At 39.0% G+C, this 20,620-nt stretch overlaps 1 protein-coding gene across 6 annotated transcripts in view; it reads right to left on the bottom strand.

The window, feature by feature from the left end:
* The window catches only part of CSTPP1 (centriolar satellite-associated tubulin polyglutamylase complex regulator 1), an 81,644-nt gene that overhangs the window by 45,419 nt on the left and 15,605 nt on the right, over window positions 1-20,620 (bottom strand). For all 6 annotated transcript variants that reach the window (XM_065635065.1, XM_065635064.1, XM_065635060.1 and 3 more), the window contains exon 3: window positions 8,787-8,917. In XM_065635065.1, coding sequence (XP_065491137.1) covers window positions 8,787-8,917 — 131 coding nt within the window. The remainder of the gene's footprint in view (window positions 1-8,786; window positions 8,918-20,620) is intronic.

Below are 20,620 nucleotides of genomic sequence, written 5' to 3'. Positions count from 1 at the left end.
CCTTAATTGCTATAAAATACCTGGAGATACTCAGACAACAGGTAAAGAGAAGTGCCAACATTAATCACCATTCTGAAATCAAGGCATCACATCTGAGGTTCTGTCCATCACAGAAGAACGCCATGAAACACTTCTCAGCACCTTTAAGACAATTACACTCGCTCTGTCATTTCAAGGGTTTGATAAGTTTCCAGTCAGAGTAGACAGGAAAATCAAAATTCTTTCAGGAAGAAGCTGCAATATTAACTGTTCAGTATCCTAATCACGTTGACTAGTATCTGCTTTGCATTGTAACTTTGCACAGCACAGCAACCCCTCTGTCACTGTGGGCAGAAAAGAAGAAATAACTATTAGCAGCATGGAGAGTGGGGGTGGGAAAGAGGGAATAAAGAAAAATATTTGCTTCTGACATAAGATAGTGATGCAGAGATACGTTCACACCAAATGCATTGAGAACTTGACCTTCTTTAAGATCACGTATAAGTTATTCTGGGCGTTACATAAATGAAATTTGAGTGGAAGGTAGATGAGAATTCTGAATATGCAATGACTCCAGCAGAAATAGTAGGGAGAAAAGTAGTAATAGATAACCAGGCACCAGGGCTAAAAGGAAACAAATGTTTGAGAAATGGATGATCAAAACAAACAGATAAACTCAGGACAATGGCAGTATAATGATACAAAATAATAAAAAAGTGGGCAGGTAAAGAGCTCACTAGAGGAGGGAGTGAATAAAGTTCAGAATGAAAGTTTGTCCTACAGCCCAAAGAAACAAAAGGAGAAGGGTTCAAATCCCATTCAAGACAATATTGCCTTTCCTGATGTCTCTCCTCCCCCTACGAAAATGAACACTAGTAACACTTTGGAAACTGACATACTTGCACTTTCCAAAAGAAAAAAAAAAATTCTCAAATGTTCAGTTTCCTTTATGTTTATTATGTACTCTGTGTACTTTCCAGTCCCCCTTGATACTAGTGCTTCTTCTCTTAAGCAACACCAGGTTATTTTCTCCATTACAAGTAATACACAAGTTCTACTGGGGAATCTAAACCAGTTTATTAAAACATCTGATGTAAATTTTGACTGCTTCTGGAACTAGACCTTAATGCAGGAAAACCTCAGAGAAGACAAGATTTGACAAGTATCTCTGTGAGCACTAGAACTAGCAAGGCTTTTATCCCACAGATTTGTGGATTTTGGCTGACACTGAAGTGTAGGAAGGTGTGAGCTTCTATGGAAGCTTTTCCTATGCCTGAAGCATTTCTAAGGTCTTTGTCTTTATACCTGAAAAACCATTTCATGAAGCTTTCAGGAATTTATCTACCTGGCAAAAAGCAGGACCACAGGTCTGGATATCAGTAAAGCAGACTTCAGTCTCTTCAGAGATTTGTTTGGAAGAATCTCATAGGATATGGCTCTAGAGAGAAAAGAGGGTCTCAAAGAGCTCGTTGATATTCAAGTATCCCCTCTGACAAGCTCAAGTCCATTGTGCCCACAAAGGTGATGAGATTCATTCTTAGTAAGAGCATGGAATGCAAATCTGTCTCAGATCAGCTTATGAAGGAAGATATCAGAGTGTACATTATCGGAATCATGTACCTGTGACAAATTCAAAATGGATCAAGCTTAATTTATAAATATTACTGACTACATTTCATAACTCATTTGCAGATTACAGGTTTTCCATAGTACTACCTTACCCCCATTTCACAAAGTAGTAGTGGCATATCAAAGTACTAATCATGCATGGAGATCACTTCTTCTGATATTCATCTAGGATTCTTGAAAGATGCGTAACAGAGCATAAACCAACAATCCTTCTAATTGTATGCAATGCCTTTATTCACGATCATACTGATTTAAACCAGATTTACAGACATTTTATTGAAGTAAGGCGACTTTAAAGTGATGTAAGAACTACTACACCTAAGCACAGCTGTACTGTTCAGCTAAACTAATTCATGATCATACCTTTAGTCAAACATGGACATACTGAATGGCACCAAGGCCTCAAAATGAAGCGCAGAGTAGGGACTTCCTGAGAGATTATAAATTTGTAGGCACCAATTATCTTGCCTAACAAGAAGAGGTTTGCTGGAAGAGTTTGGCAACATAATTACAGAAACAGAAATGCAGCTCATTTCACTCCTTTCAACACCACAGGTTAAAAACAGTTCCGCAAAAGAAATAAATGGTACTCCGAAGGGTTTTTTTTACCAGAATAACTGAATTTGAAGTTTTTGTGCTTATAACTGATAAGAGAAGTGGAAGAACAGGGGTGAGAGACTGTAGTTGTCCATATTCGCAATTAACAAACAGGCAAAAACTCCTAGATATAGGTTGGGCCTGCTTGACCCAATAGGAGACATAAGATTCTAGAGTCAGGAGCACATTATGTAAATCAATTGGGTTAACTTAGGAAAGCTAAGGAGTAAATGTGCAGTGATGGAAACTATGAATAACAAGACCACCAGAGAGAAAAGCTGTAAGAAGCACCTGGGAGGATACAGACACAAAGACAACTGGTTCAGAGATTTTCTGTGCAGCTGGACAACAGTACTTAAAAAAAGAGATATTTATAAAGGTAGATATGTCTTCACTTATCACGACATCTCTTAGCACCTAGGCTACTTCAAATAATTAATGTAGCAAAGAGCTACATGGATGCACCACAATACTCCCTGTATGTCGACTGACCTGCTGAGATAGATCGACTACTGTCAGGCTGCTGTCAAAGAGGTATAGCTCTGCAGCTTCCAGGTCCCAAGCTAGTACCTTGAGACAGGGCTGAATTTTACCATATTAAAAAGCCAACCCTGAGTTTAGATTGTCTTTATAAAAATTGCATTATACAGCACAGACTTATGCTTGAAGCCAATAGCATGGGGAGAAGTGTGTTTTATGTTTCACAGAGATGAGATGAAGATAATTCTTTCCACAGTTCAGGCACTTTGAAATCTCAGGGTAGGTTAAGAGTCAACAGCAGGTTGCAGACAAACGTGGTCTTCAGAGTGGCTCTTACTTTCTTACAACCTCTTTGCAGAAAGCCACAGTATAAGGAATCAAGAGAAAATAAGATTTTAATTTCCTTTCTCTATATCTCTCTCTCCCTTTCAGCATCTCTGCTACTGAAGAGTAGTCCAGAAACATCATAAAACATACTAGTTAATGAAGCTAATGCTTCATAAACCTTTACTGGATGATCATGCTTATGCATATGTAGTGTGCAGATCATCTCTCAAGACTTTCCACAAGTGAGAGGAGAGATAGAGCAAGTTTATTTCATAGAAGAAACATTGAGCATTCAAAATCCCAGCCCAGATCACACAATTTAAAAAGAATTTTATTCCAGGGAACTTCCTCACAATCTGGAATACTAAATCTTCAGGCCCATATTGGAACCTAAAAAAGTCTTAATTGAAAAAATCCATTTCACTTGGTTTGAATAAGAATGCTGCCATAGGGATGGGAAACTTGCCAAAAGACTGCAAAGCAAATGGTAATAATAATTACCAGTTGAATTTTGGATAATTGCTTAGCAGAATGCAACAACAATCACTGTACATAAGCTCATTTAAATGTTTCACTCAACTGGGACAAAAAGTAAAGAACATACTAATTTCATTTGCCAATGGCACAATCAGTGAAGAACTGTCAAAAGACACAATATAGCCAGAAAACGTTACAAAAACAAACAGAAAAGCTTATTGTTTTTTCAAAAAAAGGGCATTTAGAGAGATACACATCTAGAATATGATGTTGAAAACACATTTGGAAATTAAGATCAGTGGGTGCATGTTCAGAGATATAGTTGAAAAGGAAATGCAATATTGGTCTGAAAAAAATCCCAGAACCGGATTAGATAAAGAGGACTTACAGTGTACTATTAATACATTTAATTTCACAAACTGCATTGACGGAATGGTATGAACTGAATTCAGGGAGAGGCTAGGTGAAGACTCCATCACTGACCCACATGCTACTATTTCTACAAATGATTACTGGACTGCATTTTAGATCTATGTAATACAGCTGGTTTAACTCAGAATGCTTATAGATGTGTCTCACCATCTCTAAAATGTAATCCTCTACTTATTTCTCCTCAGCTTAAGAAATCATTTGTCCTGATGTTCCAGAGTCAATGGTTCCAGGCAGAACTACATTGATAAATCATAAATAACAACAGCTATAACTGTAAGGAAAAGGAACGGCAAAGTGAATAAAGGCCGGAGATCAATCATTTCAGCCAAGGCTATTTCACTGCAGAATGAGCTTCCACATAATACTGTCTTAAAATCCACAGCTTAATTATCTTTAGGACATGCTGTAAGACCTTACTGATTCATAAAAACCTTCCTACAATAACATGGTATAAAGATCTAATTTGGTTCTAATAACATAAAGGAAAGGGCAGAAGATTCTGACATTTGCTGTGATTGTTTCTGTACTTTTCTATGTATGTCACTAAATAGAGACTGACTAAGCTACAAATAGAGATAGTGCAACAGCTTACAAGGGAGGGAGTGAAAAAAGAGGGAGGAATTTAATCTAAAGAGTTACATGTGGAAGCATTAGAATGACACTAGCAAAGGAAGGGGTGTTGGAACCTCAAGAAAGTAATCTTGTCAGCAAAATGCATTAAAATAGCATCTTTCAAAAGAGATCTGGGAGAATGCTGGTCCTTCTAGCTCTTCTCAATCTGCAGGCTACATGAATCATGTGGATAGGGCATTTCTTTGATTTTTGTATGCAATCCAGCCTTCCTGGTGAACTCAACAAGAACTAGTCAGGGAGACACACCGCTCTTCTCATTTTGAGACAGAGCTTGTGTGCATGCTGTGGTAAGCCTTCCTTCCACAAGCTGCAAAGGTAGTTAGACTTCCCGTTTCCTAATTCGACTGTGCAAAGAGGGAGCCATTGCGCCACGTGACAAATGTGAAAAAAAACAAGGTAAGTTTATGAGACGATTTTATTTCAATATGAGCAGTAACAGTACTTTTTGTCTGAAGGGGCAGTAAGAATCTGCAAAAAGGATCTTAAACCAATACAGTCCAACATACTTTCTGCAGCAGTTTTATGCTTCAGTGGTGTCTGCATCTAAATAAAACAACAACAAGCCCTCAGTGGAAGGAAAAGATCCTCTATCTGGTGTTGAACAATTCCAGGGCTATATCTAAGGTATCAAACAGCAGCTGTCTTTGCTGGAAGCAATTTTAAATCGAAGGGGAAAAAAAAAAAGGCTGTTGAAAAGCACCAAAGAAAGCCGGGTCTCCAGAAAAAAAGTGCCAATGGTCCTGACTGAGCTTTCTGTTCACTTCTCAATGCATCAGGCCTGGAACAAGTTTCTCAGTGCAAAATTTCTCTAATTGGCTGGAAAGCATTTAAGGAAAAATCTTTTTAATTAAAAACAGAGAACCAACAAGACATGAAAGCCATGGGGGTTGGGAGAGGCATATGTTGACCTTATGAAGCTTCACAGCAGAACTCTGCAGGGGCTGTTTAAACTGAGAAAGCACAGTTTTAATTAAAGAGTCCTGAGGAACAGACAATTCAAAAGAGCAGGTCAGCTAGATTCCAAGAGGTCAATTTAAGCATAAGCAGAGGAAAAACAAGACTTCTGGTCATTTTGCCTTCCTCTGGGAGAAATCTGTTGCTAACTGAGCACTATGTTCTGTGCTTTTCAACACACAAGCTAGCTCTCCTCTGACCACCTCTGTGGGTGTTGCGTATCATTGGAAAGTGTTTAAGGGAGGGAAGAAATTTTGTGAAGTCCACCCTGGTTTCTTGACACTGGATCACATTCTAAAATAAACCTAATTTTTTTTTCCCCAATGCGTAAAATCTCAGATATGCTTACACATACTTGAAAATAGAACACTGCATCTTGCTAATCTTCAAAAAACAGTAGGAAATCCTGTAAAAAAAGCAGATCCAGCATATCACCAAACAGAAATCATCTTAAAAAACAACAACAAACCAACCAAAACACAAAACCAACCAAAACCACAAAACAAACACCCAGCACTTTTGCTTTACTTTTTGAAGTGTGCTATGTTACTATTACATTTAGTGAAGCTAGCCATTTTTCCTTCCTATTTGGAGACAAAAAGAAAAAGAAATCTATGAAGGACATTGTAACTAGCACCCATCAAATAGCAGAGCTAACACAGAAAAATGTAACATAAAAGCTGCCACGTTTCTCCGTGAGGAACCACTTTCCAGTAATTCGAAAGGATAAGGAATTAAGTATAAAAGTAATATCCACAGTAACTTCCCAAGAGAAACAGTAATGTTAGTGCACTTCAATTAGTGTATACATGGTTCTGTACATACACAGATTATTATATTTAAGTATTGCTTCTTCTCAGACAGATTTCTCCCATATTGGTTTTTTGAGAACTCATGGCTAGATGTATCTGCTTGGGTGAGCCAGGCACATATTCCAAGTCAAGACTCACAGACAAAGCAGCAAATTTCCCTGCATCAAGGAGGAGCAACTAGCAGCCATTTTAAACAATCAGTTCACTCATTTGTGAGAAACTATCTTCTTTTCTAAAACCCCAATTAAACACTCAGAAGTCGAAAGGTGGGGGGGTTTGTTCGGGGTTTTTTGAGTTTGTGTAAGCTTGGAAGTTGCATTGTCTTACATCTTTAATTTTATTCTCCCTTGCTTCCTCCACACAGATGCGAGCTTTGATGTAAGTTCTCATTTATTACATTGACCTACATTCACAGACCTGGTTTTTAAACAGTTTATTGGGGATACCCTCCATAGATGGACAAAACTAAGAAAAAGCCACCACTCACTCCTAAAATAGAAATTCCCATCTGGAATGAAACAAAGTAAATGAGAGGAGAAAATGGCAGAAAACACTTTTATGGTAAAGGAATAAATAAGAATAATAATGTCCTGGGAGACATGGAAGTTAGTGAATGTAATACTTCTGACAAAGGAAGACAAAAGATGCCTTCATAGTTCTTCGCAGACATAAATCAATGACAATACTGAAGCACAGAGCAATCCCTGCACAGAAACAAACACAGGAGAGAAAACGGAGACAGAGTAGAATCTTGCTGTAGAAGACAAAGGGCATATTTTCACCCTTTTCTGCACAAAGAAATGTTGAAATAAAACAGACATTTGATGAATAACTCTCCATACACCAGAAAAATATATATTGAACTCTTTTAAGGCCACAACCAGTGCACAGTTAACATCCACCTGAGCTTTTGTTCCTATGCTCACTCTTCCCCTTCAAAGTACCTTGGTGATTACATTTTCTTCCACAACCTTTTCCATATTCACATAAAACTGCTAAAAGTAAAAGAGAAGGGAAATATTATGTATCTAAAAACTTTGGTTCTTTCCGCCAAATCCAGGTGCCCATCATCTGGCTGAAGTTAGATGCTAGACAGAGGAAGCCTGACGGAAACTTGCATTGAAAGTACAGCAGCGGGTACTTTCCCTCAAGTAGCTCCTTCTCAATTTGTCAACAAGGTTCACCACTGACAGCTGCAGTTCTGGTGGATGACTTCTTCACTATCATCTCTTCTGCAGAAACATGTTCTAGGAGTCTACACTTTATCTTCTCTGACTATGACCTGACCTCAAACCAGGTATGTCCTCACTGCATACTGGTTAGATTAGTACCATACAATTTACCCGAAATCTTAAAAATATTTTCCCTGAACTAATTTAAATAATTTAGAATGTAACAAAGTACCTATCACTGGGAAGAAGGTGCTACAGATAGTATACTCAGTCACCTCAGTAGCTAATTACAGATTTGGTCATGTTTAGCTACAATTGTCCAATTTCTAGGGATCTAAATGACATATTTCAAAAAAGCCATGTCATTATTCATAGTCTTGCAAACTCTGTTCATCATGAGTGGAAGTGTTGCAAAGCTCAGCCAGAAGGTGAGGCTTTATCTATATTTATATATCTAGTCTTCCCTGAACAAGAAGTGATGCTGAATAGCCTGAAACAAGTGAGACTTATGGTAAAAAAAAAAAAAAACAACCACAACACACACAAAAAACCACGCACAAAAATTCGTATTTGTACCGCAACATTCAGTGTCTTTGCTTAAAATATTAAATTAAAACTAAAACAAAACATAATTTTAGTTGCATGTAGTTACATGAGTTTATTTTGAACTCTGGCCAGTTCTGTAATACCTAATAGACCTAGTGCTGTATAAAAATAGCTAGACAAGATGGTACAGTGCTGAAGAGTTATTTTGGCATTGGAGCTTTTTCCTTGTGGGTAGGGTTGGGAAAGAGGTGACACAGTTGTCAGTGGTCCTCCTTCCTCAGCCATCAAGCTCCTGCAAAATCATCTAGGACAGGGGTGTCAAACCCCTTTCCACCAGGGGCCACATCAGCCTCATGGTTGCCTTCAAAGGGCCAAATGTAATTTTAGGACTGTATAAATGTAGGATTAGTCTGCTACCCTGCTCCCATCCAGTGACCCCCAGCACTCTCCTTTTTCCCCCCTATCTATCCCTATGCACAGGCCCACAAATGTCCTCCCTCTGATCTGTTGTTGCTTGAGGTGCTGCTCTGTAATGGAGGCAGAACTGCCAACAAGGTGCTTCTATTCTACTTCATGCTGTGAGCATTTTAAAAAATATTCCACAGGCAACTGTGATGCTGTCTGCCCATTAAAAATGTTAGAACATTAGGACACAGTGTGAGGTGTCAGTATTTGTACTGCATTAATAGCCTGGCTAAGGATTTCAATGTCAAGGTAACAGGACAGCAGCAGATGCTGGAATACTTGCCTCCATTTTTCCCCACTGTTCGGAAACACCTCCAGAAGGTCCGAAGAAAAGATGCCCTGTTATGAGGAGTAGCTTGGACAAAGCTGAATTCACGGAACAAGATGTGTGTTCCTTGGCGCACGCTGTTAAAACTGTGGAGATAAAATCAAAATGAGAACGTTAGAAAGCTGAACCGATAAGAATGTTCTGGGGTCAGCTCAAACAGTGGCAAGAAAACCACTGGCAGTTACATTTTGTGAAACCAAATCTCCAAAGCTTTTACCCATCTGATCCTTAGAGAGAAGACTATTTGCAAAAACCACACATTGGAACTTAATTATAGGAATTAGAAGTCTGTGAAAGTAAAATTCATTCTAAAGAATCCCAGCAAGGGGTGTCCAAGAGCCACTTATTTGAAACCAATCCACTGGAAAATGGCTGGCCAACAGTAAGAGTTGTTTATCTGACCAGAAGATGCCCTTTCTTTTAGTACCATTTGAACTTCACTGCTATTTTTATCGCAGTTTTCCGTGAAGCCACAGAACACAACAAAAAAATCCTCTTTAGCAGAAGTCTCAAGATTTCCTTTCTATGGTACTGACACTTGACTATATTGGATGTATAAAATCTACTTTCATGAAAAGCAGATTGACACTTCACTAAATGACACTTTGCACTAATGCCTTTTGAAAACAGTAACTGGACATGATGATGGATAGTCAATTTCATGTTCACATTCTTGTATTTTAGTACATATTTCTCATATTTGAGTCATAAGCACTTTAGGCTAACTTATAGTAAACGTTTGTCTTTAAAAGGTTTCTCTGAAGGGTAAGCAGTTCTCCTTTGGGCACGGTAAAGCTCAACATGCAAGAACAATAGAAATGCAAATACAAACATTATATACCAAAAGGTATAATGACAGGGTTGCCTCAAAAGACAGATTTTGTGCGGTTCACTCTGAATTGCGCAAGTGGGACAAAGCTTTCGTGCACTCCAGAGATATCATTAGAAACATTCACTTGGGACAGCAGCTTAACTCTCCCACATGGGAGAGAATTAATGAAAAGATACAAGTTTACTTTCATCCCAGCAGAATCTCTCCATAGGCAGCATCTCCACAACAGACAAAATCCAGTGGTCAGTGTGAACCCTCTCAGTTTGCAACTTTAAATAATCTCTTTAAATATAAATAGCTTAAGTCACTTTATCCATCATAGTATATAGAAAATGGTCTCACATTTGAAAGAGAATTATACCAGAGTAAAGCAAAATTAAAAAGTCATGCAACAACTGGTGGGTGTGTGAAGTCAATTCAATTCTTCAGAAAAGAACCACAATTTCTGGTTTTTATTGTCCTGGTTCTCAAAGACATGCCAGTAAGTGGAAGTAAAAATGGAATTTTTTGTCACATATTGAAAGATAGGTGCAGAACACTGTTTCAGGCCCTCAAGGCCACTCAAAATAAGTACAATCACCTTATGATTAAGCAGCACTCATGACTCTTGAATCCTGGAATTAGGAATACTCTTTCTGTAAATATCATGGAGAAATACATTATTTCACATGTTTTAAACCTTATTCATGCACCAGGGCTGTACAAATCAGAGGAAAGCTCAGCCATTGTCCCAAGAGATTAAGGTAAATAAATAAATCACGTGCCTGATCAAAATATGCCAAAATTACAGGAAAGGGCTCCCATGACTATCATTGTAGGTAAAGAGTATTCCTTACAAAGTGCTGTAGCTCACTGCCTTAGAGTGAACGCGTTCAAAATAAGGGAAAGTAACTTGCAGAGAGTCCCGCAAGATGCCTGTGACAAAGCTAGAAATGGGATTTCAGATCTCATCCCAAACCACAGCCTCTAAGACTTTTTTCATTTCTGATTTGCGTTGTTTTGCTGATGATTTGACAGGCTGATGGAGAAAAGAGGGATACAAATGAAAAAGAAGGAATCTGGTCTAATAGGAGAAGGCAGCTTTCAGGAAGATGACACAGCTAAGGGAGACATTTAGGAAGAAAAAGAAGATGAAGGCACAACGGTGCAGCTAAATGCACAAAATTATGTTGCTCGGAACAACTACAGCACATGCAATGTCTGGAAGCAGATCTTGGCACAAGTGTAATGGAAAGGTCCAGACATGAAGCTAAAAAATTAATCCACAGCAGACAGCCCTACTGTATTACTCCTTAGTTCTAGTAAGTGAAAACTCAAGTTGCATTTTCAGCATGGGATGGCTCTAAACCTAGCAGGCAGAAGGGTATGATATCATTTGTTGTTGCTTACTCAGTTAAAAGAGTGGGTGGATATGTTGGAACATTAGCACACCTGGATCTGCCGACAGACAAGTGCTGCCAGCTAGTTGAGTAAAAGAGGTACAATATTTCTTTCATCCCTCATTTCTTGCAATAAGATTTTGTTTAACTGTACAAGAGAAGGATTTTTCCAAAGCTCAAGTCTGCAAGCATGGGAGTCAGAATTTTGTCCCAGTTAAGATGCTGCATTTCAGACACCCTAATTTATAAATACCTTTTTATAAGTTGTAAAAGTTGAGCTCAAAGCAGCCAGCCCATGGTGGAGCTCTCCAGCCAGCAGCCCAATGACAAAGCAATAGATCTAGTCTCACACAGGGTCAAGATCACTACGAGAGACAGGAACTCTATACATTTTGAACAAGCTGTGTATTTTGAAATTCCTTTATCAAGGGTAAGATGGGCAGTACAAAAATAACTTGGCCACCTTTTCCATAACAATTGCCCAGAGGTGAAGTTACCATTAATGTGTGAAGTAGTACCGGCTTGCAGGCAAACCCTTCTGGAAGAAAAAGAAATGATGACAACTCAAAGTTGTTGCAGGTATTCCAACGGCATGTAGGGAGTATGACCAACACGTTAGCTATGATTTTTATATACATGTGAACAGATGTCTTTTCCAGTTCCTTTTGAACATGGAAATAAAACAAGCTGCAGACTCAGAGGAATGGCTTAAGCAAAGCAACAAACTTAGCTCAAACATTCTCAGCAAGAGTAACAGCTGCTCAGATTCTTCCCTTAGAATTGTTCAGTCTTCCCTCTATCTGCTCTCCTCTCACTGAACAGCCATATCCTTAGCAAAGTTAGGTAACCAGAGCTTATCAGCACATTTGCAGGAGAGTTATGACCAAACCTGGGTATCTCAACAAGGTACTAGTTTGTCCTCGATCATTTAGAAATGGGTTTGTGAACCTAGAAGCAGAACCAGGGAAAATAATTTTTCACCGCTCTGGTTAACTACTTCTTTCTCCCTTTTAGGCATTTTGTGTAGCCATCTGCAAGAGATTCCTTCAAGAATAAAGCTTTCAACAACTCCAAAAGTCTCCAAGCCTCCTATTGCAAACCTAATGGTTGTCCTGGCTCTCTACATTACTGGTAAATAGAATAGTCAAATTAGAACATTAACAAAAGTTACTAATGATGTAATTTTATTTGTCTTGCTGAAACTGAGACTAGAAATTTAACTGAATGTTCATTAGTTAACACAAGCTCCCTGCAAACGCTCATATTTCACACAAGAATTGTTACACGACTGGATACAACATTAACAAAAAAGCTTTTCCCATTCACTTTTGACAATACTCTGGAGAAAGATGAGAGAAAAATAAAGCAAGGTTCTCACTCGATGGGAAGATCTAAAGAAACTTTTGCAGTAGGGACTTCAAGATCCTGAATTTTTCACTCCTTTCCTTTACATGCCCCACAGCAGCCAAACCACAGAACAGAATCTCTTCCAACGCTACTGCTGAGAAAGCTGCATCTTGCAGCACACCCAGTCTACGCTTGGGGGATGGCACGTACATGTGAGAGAAGGAAAAAAGGTTTTGGGAGAAGACTGTGATAATACAGCCCTGGCTCTCAGAAATGGCTATGCTGGGAACTCTAGCACTCAGGTGCTGTTTCTCTGAACAGAGCTGCTTTCAGTATGGCTTTGTCTTTTGTGTAATTACATTTCGGCAACTTGCCAGAATTCAGAAACTTTCAAGCACTCTTTTCAAACCTTTGGACTTCTAAATAGATTGTAAAAGTCCCAGGATGCTATGGTAACATCCCAATTGAAATCCACTATAGCAGCGAGCCTCGGCCTGCTGAACTCAGGCAAAGCCAAACGCACAATGCGGCAAGAGCCCCAAGTCCCTGAGAAGGACAGAAGAGCTTGCCAGGACCCTGCTGTCCCCCTAGCAGGTGCCACCTCTGGTTACCATGCAAAGAACTGAATGAGTTCACAGGACCCCTCCTCTACTAAATGAAAAACAAGGAACAAGGACCGTTATTCCTTAACTTGCAGCATTACTGCTTGCATTTTCCATCGAGAGCATGATGAAGAAAAATGTACTTTGAATGCTTATGCTGCTTCTCCGGCATGAACAATTTCCCCGCACACACACTACTTCTCTTCCCAGTTACACAGGTGTCTAAGTCATTAAAACAGAACTGTCTTAAGCAAAAATAAGGTAGTCCCAAATGCTTAGTTGCCATTGGATGCTATGTCTAGACTGACTGAAACATCTGTAGAGAGAAACAATGCAGAGGACTTGATGTCAACAGTATGGGCGTCTTAGGGTTCGTTTTTTCTTGAAACACACACTGGACTAGCTCTAGTTTGGTCCCAAGGGCTGAATGCTCATTTGCAGTTGGAACACATCTTCCAGTTTAGTTTCATCTGAAAGGAACCCAGGTCACGAGCTCCAAGACTTCTTCATGGTGTGAACCAAAGCACAGTAAGTGGGGATAATCAGGAGTATTAGGATTAGAGACTACGGTACAATGGATAACAAAGAACTAGCTCTAGCAATAGAAAATACTGGAATTCAAAAGGCTTTTAAACCCAGGCAATTTCTGTTGTTAAATAACTCATACACACACAAAGCATCCCCAAGCGACTAATCACACTTACCGCAAGGCTATGCTCTGAAATAGCAAAGTGAGGTTTACCTTGCCTAGAACAAGCCCTGAGAGGGAACACTTAAAACTGCAGGCACCATTGGGAAAGCAATCCAAGTTTCACTACTGTGATGAATTTAATTTGATTCTATTCTTCACCTATTGGTTTAAGTGTACTACACTACTTACAATGTTTGAGACCAATCATTGGATTGTTTCTTTAGCTATCCCTCTTGGAAGGTAGCACAGGAGCGTTAGCGTTACTCAATTCAAAGCTGTTGTATCAAGCGCTTTTCAAAATTCCACAGATACTAACATTTGGGACAATGACGTGAACCTCAAGGAAATCACCATCTTCCTCTAATGAAATTAGCAATGCCTTTTAGGCACTTCCTCTGAAATATGTTAGCAGTGTTAAGATGAAACAGATGCTGAAAGTTATTGCTGATGACTGGCTTTAAGGAAAAATTCTTTTTTAACAACCAGGCAGATAGGAAATCATTAACACTCAACATTTTGACGAGACCGGGTGATGCAACACTGAAAACACAGAGACTGGCTTTTTCGAGATCCTTTCTGTCTCACCCACTCAAGTTTATTTCAGTTGAGGGGTGTGGAAAGAGAGAAAGCAGTGACACAAATTTTACTGATTTGTTTTTAGGCATCTTGGTATAGGCTTGGGAATCTCTGTACTCATGGCAGAGTTAATACAGGTGGTACAGAGATTATCCCAAGTACTGTTTGAAAGGAAATGAACGACAGCACCTGCGACACAGCTCAAACCAGGCAGCGAACAAGCTTTCTTATGTTGCTTTGTAGCAAATCAAACCCTCTGAGACCAGTCTACAGATTCTGGAGAGGGAAAGGATTAAAGGAGTTGCTGTGCTTGCTCTTTATTACCCGGAATCCCTTTATCTTTTTTAGAGTCCCTCTCCCTTGTTTTTTCCTATGCTAGGTCAGTAATTTAACACCTTGAAGCTTTCAAATCAAAAGTTAAAATGACCTTACTGTGTTGAATTATTAGCCCAGGATTTAAAAAAAAAAAGGGGGGGGGGGAAATCTCTAAAAACAGAGGCCTTTTGATCAGAGCAGCATCCTGCAGTTTGCTGTAACTCAAGCTGGCCATTCTTATATAGTAGGAATTAAGGACTCCCCCTGCTAGGCAGGGCCCTATTAAAACACAATAGCTGTCTGAAAAGGGTAAGCAAGCTGATATGGATATAATAGGCCACATATTGGGGCCCCTTTCTACTCTGAAATAAAGCTGCTTCTTAGAATTATGAGCTGGGAAACCTAGTATTCAGGAAGATGGGAAAGGGTTTACAATGGAAGATGGTAAATAGCCCTGCAGAAGCCCTCCAAGGTGCTTAAGGGAAAAGTAAAGAAGCCATCGGAGATAAGAATCAGTCAACCTGGACTAGCTCTTTCAGTCTGATCAGGTGCTGTTTCAGACCACATGGTGTTTCAGTGAGTCTGGAAAGGTCTTGCTGGTATAAACAGAAACTTAAGTTTTTACAGTAGAAAACACAGTGAGTTGTACACCACAGAGACAGCTGCATGAGTAACACTATAAATAGTTTTATGGAGATCATTGCAAGTTACTACTCAGCTTCCCAGAAAAACCCTTGCCCTTTTCCCGCCAAACATTTTAAATAAATAAATAAATAAATAAATAATCCATATCTCCAGAATTATAACTACACAAAGAAAGCTGCTAACTCTCTAGCTAATGTATTTAGTATTTGTTCAAACTGGTCCAACTAAACATTTGGGGGCAAGAAGAAAATTCCTTATTGAACTGCCCTATAACCTTCTATATGCTGAGGGTACGGTAGATTCAAGTTCTCAATAAGCTTTATTATCAAACAGTCATGATCTCCATTCTTTTACTTCCTTTATTAACCAACAGATGTACTTTTACCCTCCCTGTCGTGCTGTGAAATCCATTCACCCGCTGCAAGACACCACAGAAATCATGCAGTGAACCTGTGGCAAAGGCAAGAGGATGACTCAAAGAAGAGAATCTCTATTAAAAATACAAGCAACACAAGGTAGTGTTCAGATTTCCTCTAGTCTAACAACAACTCTGGAAGTAGCTATGGAGCTCGCATTGGCTAGAGATAGATTTTCACACCAAAATGTCAATGTCAACTGTAGGAGGAATATGAATTTGAAAATTATTGAATAACTGCACCCATCTTGTGCTGCTGAGATCAAAGCGTAATGCTGATGAACACAAACTGGCTTCTCAGAAAGCTGAGGCCAAAGTACAAGCACAAGTAAGGGCCTGCTTGCTCCATTCTGCACGTAGTCTCCTGTATCTCTTTAGATAGTTTCATGTTTTATAAATTAGACTTCTAATTCTTTTAAAAGGTAGCAGCACAATCACGTTACGACTGTGATGATCCAGGAACTACTGAAATACAACTTAATGACTGCTCCAAAGAGATTCAATCCTGATGCCATGCATTCAGCTCCCCTATTTGCTCTTTTCAGTGTTGGTTAGATTGGAGAATTTCAGAAGAAAAAAAAATTACAACTAATATTTTCTCACCTATTCAGTTGCCTTGGCAAGAACTATAGCACATCAAAGACTGAGCAGCTTCCAGTATTTCCATCACAGCAACAAATGAACCTTGCCAAAATTCCTTAATATAGATGAAGCTTCATCATTTGACATTAACGCTAACTCTGCATTCAGAGATTGCTTAGCTAAACCACTTTGTGCTCACTACAACTGTCTGGCTACAGTGTTGACCAGCTACAGTTTGTCTCATTTATTTGAACATACACAATAGGATTAACTTTGCAGGACAGGAGGTTACTGCAAGTCTCTAATGCTAATGTATTCTGGAATCTGTATGGTTTCAATGCTACACAGCACAGGAAGTCTCAGGTTCTCTGAAGACATCCAGATTTCTAGAAACCAGACTTCTTTGTTGTTGTTAGTTTTGTTTGTTTGTTTGTTTGTTTTGTTAAGAAAAGGAAGATAAACCAAGTTTGAAAAACGCATTTTTCAGGCAAGCTATGAGACTTTCGGTAATTTGCTCTTCATGAGGACGCAGAGACAGTTAAGGGATTTTATCCTGTAAAGGATAAGGAATCCTATTATGGGATCTCATCACATCTCATTCTGCAGGCATTTGCTGATTTTTACAGCTTGGCATGTCCAATTTTGGAGAAATTTTACATTTGTTGGCCTTGACCACATTGGAACACATGTATTCCTAGCAAGGCAATTAGAAACGCTCCTCAAGATTTTCTGTGACACCACAACATTTTATAGCCTAAGAATGAATACAAAACTCGTTCCAACACCACAAAACTACAAAAACAACAACAACAACAAAACCCAAAGAAACCCCTACACACCAACCTCAATTCTGATCCATCTTAAAGATCTTTCTGGGAAAAATAAAGTGTTCCTCAAGCTTACACTGCTTTATTGCAATTCAATACAAAATCTTATAAGCTTAGATAGATGGAAGCCAAGAACTCCTCTGAAACTGACCTCCTGTGTGCATATATAAAAGTAGTCTAGACTCATGCCAAAATGCTACATTAAAACCAGAACTAAACCATATGAGTTAGTAACACAGAGAAAGGCATAGTTATTGATGAAGCTATCATGTATTCAACAGTGGTTCTCTTACAGCTTGAGATATCAAAAACTTTATGGGAGGAAACAGTATGTTCCAAAAAAAAAATCCTAACAGAAAAGGATAGAACTATGCTTTGCGATTCTCAAAATAATAAAAAACCACACACATCATAAGGGAAGAAATACCAATGGGTGCCAAACTTCCTATGCTATTATGTTTTATCAAAGCTGTTATTCTCTAGTGCATTTCTACCAAATTCCAGGTGCCAAATTCACATTACTAAAACAGTTTCCTTCAAAACATTTACAGAAGCTGCAGGAAATCCAATCCTTACAACATGTGACCAAGCATGAAAAGAGATTCCTGCTTTATATACACATTGCCAATGGTATGCAAAAGACTGTAAATAGTCCCACTACATCTGTTGTGGATATGTCACTATTTATCTTTCTCATTTTTTCCTATATATTCCATCACGATGACTTGGCAAGCACAGGTGAGTGGTCTTCCAGAATGATGGAGAAAGATGCTTGTCACACAGTGATCTCAGCATTGAATATCTATTTTGCTTTAGGTGAGCTCTACTACAGACCTTTCCGCAGTGGAAGACAGATGATATAAGATTGCCACAGTTCACCAATTCTGATGTGAGGGCCCTTTCACTTCTGCAAGAATACAAGCTGAAACAGAGCAGAGATTTGTGATCACAAATGCAAGAACAGGGAGGAGGAACTAATGGTCCAATACCACAGATATTAAAAACAAGCGGACTGTTGGAGAACATAAACAAGGGACTTTACGGCATCCCAAAAAGGATATGATGAGCACTACGAAATACTCAACTGATGAAACGAGTTATGGCAAAATAGCCATGAAGAGCACACATACAAGAGGCTCCTTAAAGATGTTATTAAGAACAGCAATGACTTGTATACCTATTTTGTTGTACTGCCAAATGCAGACAGTGGGATGGACTGGGGAGTAGGAAAACTGTACCACAAATGCACATAACTGAGGAAAAATTACTTCTCTATTACCTTCTAACCTAGATCAGAGAGATAAATTCTCAGTAAACCATAGGGTTTTGTCCTTTTCCCTCTCCTTAAATTATCCAGACTTGTTTAAAGAATAAATTTACACATTTGAAGTGTGTCACGAAGGCTGGTTTTAACTCCCAGCTAGGATCACGTGTACATCTCTGAATTTGTACTAGTAACATCAACAACTGTGATGAAAGCAATAAAACAATTGGAAGCATAAACAGAATTATGCTAGAGTTATGAACTAAAACTAGACAGAGGATAGTATATTCAACTCTAGCCCAGAGAAACAGCACAAACACAGTTAACTCAGACACGCACAGTTCTAACACTTCCACCATTTGCCAAGTTTTTGGACTTTGGCTTTTGGAGAATTTCACATGTCTGTTTTTCAGTTTTATTAGCTATGAACACTGCCTATATGGAACTGGCTTTAATTATCATTAAAGGAAGCTCAGCTTCATAGCGAATGTGTTGCATTTCAACATTCAAGGCTGTAAGAAGGAATACATATATACCTGACTACATAAGGTCTCCATAAGGCAGCTGCAGCTTCTGCTGCAACTATTCTGACAAAGACCACAAAACAAATAAGTAATTTTCATGACGTAAAGAAATAGGAAAGAAGTGGGCAAAGACTGCACTGCTGTGTCAGTGAATACATACTCGAAGCATCATAATCTGACCACATTGCATATAATAAAAGTTGTGATTGTGTTTCTTCAAATAGCAAGAGCAGAGTGCAGCTCAAGTCAGTGTGTAAGTAAAGTGAAGGGTTATCTACAGACAACTACCCCATGCTGACAAGGTGCTGATATCAAATGCTAACATTCATATGCTATGGCAAGTTCTCTAGATTTTTGTGTCACCAAAAGAGTACTGTAAGTTTCCTGAATGGAGTATCTTATTGCACACAGCATCAACAGTAAACATTGTCTTTCATGTTCACTTCTATGTTGCTCCTTTAGCTACAAGCCATCTCAGATTGTCCTGCTTACCAAGAAGCTTTTTTACCTTCCCCCACCTCGTATTTCTTTGCAAGGGTTTGGATTCATCTGAGTACCCACTCACTTGTAAGATTCTCAAATATATGCAAAGAATACACTACATTTTCTAATATATTGGTAACATATACAAATTACAGTGGGAAACAGCGTGTTATTTCCATTAATATATGCATTTTTCCAGCTGTTTACTCAATAGCAGTTATCCCAATCAGCATATTTGTCAGGCTAGGACTTGTTGCAATGTTTGTTACAGAGAAACAACTCTGGGAAAATCAGGAATTGGTAGATCCTGCCTGTTAGATGAAGATACGAAAACCATTTCTACTGTCAAGCAATTCTGTAATAAAAACATCACACTTCAGGCAGCAGATCTGCAGGTTCTCAACAAAATTCTTGTAATTTTAATCACACACAAACTAAGTCATCCACACCCCCCCAAAATCTTCCATAGGTCTCATACAAAATGGATATCCCAAGCAGAGTAGACTGGAGGTATTGAAATCTCATTTCTAATATGGTTGGAGAGACTTAGATTACAAGGAAGAGACTCTGCCATTCTGACAACTCTTCTCTATAGAGGTAAGACAGAAAAGCTTTGTGTCTATTAGCAACACTCTAAGTGGAGAAATATGCAACTATTATAGTTTCCCCTGAAAGATTTATCAACAAATGCAGTCCTGCAAATCCATCTACTCTGTGGAGAGAGACTTTGAAAATGCCTTTCTCATAGCAACTTACTCACATTAGCTGCAAAATCTACTCCTCGGAGCTTCTGGCACGAGTGCCGAGCCTGAGTGCATATATTAATTCTCTTTCCACTGATAACTGAAGAGCGAAGGAGAGGCAGACAGCACTCCTATGCAGTACCCTAGGGATCAAGGAATCCCAAGTAAGAGCCTGTCAGGAGCCATCAAACACATTATCCCAGCTGAGACTTTCAGCCCAAAGGGCTACTTCACAGCTAGGTCACTGACAGCAGCGGCTTCATCCCGATTGCATGGCTCAGTGCAGTCTTGCATCGAGTGTGATCATTTTGTCTTTTTTGCTCCAGATCAGAATCCTGAGAGTATTTGAGGAACACATAAAATATTATTTTTGCAATTGCTCGTAAGATTATATTAGAGGCAGTATCAGCATCTTCTGTAAGAACCTGAAAGTATTGTTACCTCCCAGAGGCCACTGAGTTGCTCAAAACCAATACAAACAGAACACTAAAAAAACCCCAACCAACCAACACCCCTCCCCCAAACAGTCTTGCTGAGAAATCCTACAGAATGACTCCACCTCTC

This window comes from Caloenas nicobarica, chromosome 5 (assembly GCF_036013445.1).
Source record: "Caloenas nicobarica isolate bCalNic1 chromosome 5, bCalNic1.hap1, whole genome shotgun sequence".
Lineage (NCBI taxonomy): Eukaryota > Metazoa > Chordata > Aves > Columbiformes > Columbidae > Caloenas > Caloenas nicobarica.
The sequence above is the reverse complement of the archived record's forward strand: the minus strand, read 5'-3'. Positions and strand labels throughout refer to the sequence as shown.